Raw genomic sequence first — 2,500 nt, 5'->3', positions numbered from 1 at the left:
GTAGTGTAGTAGTCGTAGTAGCAGTAGTAGTAGTAGTAGTGTAGTAGTAGTGTAGTAGTAGTAGTAGTAGTAGTAGTGTGGTAGTAGTAGTAGTAGCAGTAGTAGTAGCACCAGTAGTAGTAGTAGTAGTACTGGTGGGCAGTAGTAGTACTCCAAGCACACCAAGACAGTCGTGAAGAGGGCACAACAAAACCTATTACCCCTAAGGAGACTTAAAAGATTTGGCATTGGTCCTCAGATCCTCTAAAGGTTCTACAGCTGCACCATCGAGAGCATCCTGACTGATTGCATCACTGCCTGGTATGGCAACTGCTTGGCCCCTCGACTGCAAGGCACTACAGAGGGTAGTGCATACGGCCCAGTAAATCACTGGGGCCAAGCTGCCTGCCATCCAGGACCTCTACACCAGGTGGTATCAGAGGAACGCCCTAAAAATGGTCAAGGACTCCAGCCACCCTAGTCATAGACTGTTTTCTATTTCTGTTTTCTGTTTTGCACGGCAAGCGGTACCGGAGCGCCAAGTCCAGGTCCAAGAGGCTTCTAAACAGCTCCTACCCCCCAAGCCATAAGACTCCTGAACATCTAATCAAATGGCCGCCCAGACTATTCACATTGCATGTCCTCCCTCCTCCCCCTCTTTACACCACTGCTACTCTCTGTTGTCATCTATGCATAGTCACTTTAATAACTCTACCTACATCTACATATTACCTCAATTACCTCGACGAACCGGTGCCCCCGGTTCGTCGACTCTGTACCGGTACCCCCCTGTATATAGTCTCTACAATTGTTATTTTACTGTTGCTCTTTAATTACTTGTTACTTTTATTTCTCATTCTTATTCGTATTTATTATATATATATTTTTTTAAACTTCATTGTTGGTTAGGGGCTCGTAAGAAAGTATTTCACTGTAAGGTTTACACCTGTTGTATTCGGCGCCTGTTGATCAATAACATTTTATTTGCTTCTATGAGCCGTTCTGGTTCAGAATACTAACTTGACTTACTTACTTACTACCCCCAGGTTGCCAGGGTAACCTCCCCCAGCCAATCAGCAGTCATGGATGAGATGGATCTGCCCCAGATGAAGAAGGAAGTGGAGAGTCTGAAATACCAACTGGCTTTCAAGAGAGAGAAGTCATCCAAGACAGTCACTGAGTAAGTCAACTACTACTACACTACTACTACACTACTACTACACCACTACACTACTACACTACTACTACTACTACTACTACTCTACTACTACACTACTACTACACTACTACTACTACTACTGCTACTACTACAAAACTAATACACCACTACACTACTACACTACTACACTACTATACTACTACACTACCACCACACTACTACTACTATTACTACTACACCACTCCACTACTACTACTACTACTACTACACTGCTACACTACTACTACTACACCACTACTACTACACTGCTACACTAATACACTACTACACTGCTACTACTACACTACACTACACTTCACTGCTACTACTACTACTACACTACTACTACACTGCTACACCAATACACTACTACACTGCTACTACTACACTACTACAACAACACTACTACTACACTACACTGCTACTACTACTACACTACTACTACTACACTACTACACTGCTACTACTACTACACTACTACTACTACACTACTACACTGCTACTACTACTACACTACTACTACTACCACTACTACAACTACACTACTACACTACTACGATTTTAAAAAATCTTGGTCGACCGAAAGTGTTCTGTTCTTTTGTCCAGTCGATTGGTTGACATTTTTTAAAATGTGTATTTTTCCATTTATAGACACACCCTATGTGTTAAAAAAAAGTCAACTACATGCATTGAGCTTCTCTGATACTTTAAACTTAATGTTCGCTGAAATAAGACACAAATGACTCAAGAGGGAGCCAGAGATCTAGATAACCAGAAGAAAGAAAAACAACCTTAACCTGACCCGATTATTCTCCTCCCACTCCTGCTGGCGTCAGCAGATTCTGCCATTACTCTCCTGAAGTTGCCGGTAAGAGGTTAGCAGTCGGCAACTTTTCTCACGTTGAATGACCTTACCGTTTCTACCCATCTACATGCCAGTTATGGTTTTCACACATTTCTGTGGAAAAGTTTAATTTCATTTATAATAACGTCTTCATATGTCAAAATATATTGTAATGTGGAAAATCAAAATGATATCCAAATCTAAATTAAAATTATACTAATCTAAAAAAAGTAACTTCTATTGCCAACTATGGTGAAAAAAATAGTCTACATAAAGCCAACAAATAAAAACATTGCAACCTGCAGGTAGAAAATATCCCGATAAAAAATTAAATATTCAAGTAAATCACATTGGCTTCATATGGCCTGTCTGCAACGAACTTGACATATTGTATCAACTATTAACTTGAGTCGGGGACAAGTAAACGTATAACACTGTATAAAATATTCTGGGTCTTCAGAGTTTCCAGACACAGCTGT

General features: G+C 40.5%; 1 protein-coding gene across 1 annotated transcript in view; it reads left to right on the top strand.

Annotated features, from left to right (window-relative positions):
- The window catches only part of LOC118947113 (guanine nucleotide-binding protein G(I)/G(S)/G(O) subunit gamma-13-like), a 22,683-nt gene that overhangs the window by 7,427 nt on the left and 12,756 nt on the right, over positions 1-2,500 (top strand). The window contains exon 2 of the mRNA XM_036972297.1: positions 1,026-1,159. Within this exon, the coding sequence (XP_036828192.1) occupies positions 1,062-1,159 (98 nt within the window). The 5' untranslated portion in view covers positions 1,026-1,061. The remainder of the gene's footprint in view (positions 1-1,025; positions 1,160-2,500) is intronic.

Source organism: Oncorhynchus mykiss, unplaced genomic scaffold, assembly GCF_013265735.2.
Source record: "Oncorhynchus mykiss isolate Arlee unplaced genomic scaffold, USDA_OmykA_1.1 un_scaffold_130, whole genome shotgun sequence".
Lineage (NCBI taxonomy): Eukaryota > Metazoa > Chordata > Actinopteri > Salmoniformes > Salmonidae > Oncorhynchus > Oncorhynchus mykiss.
This window is presented reverse-complemented; position numbering and strand designations above follow the sequence as displayed.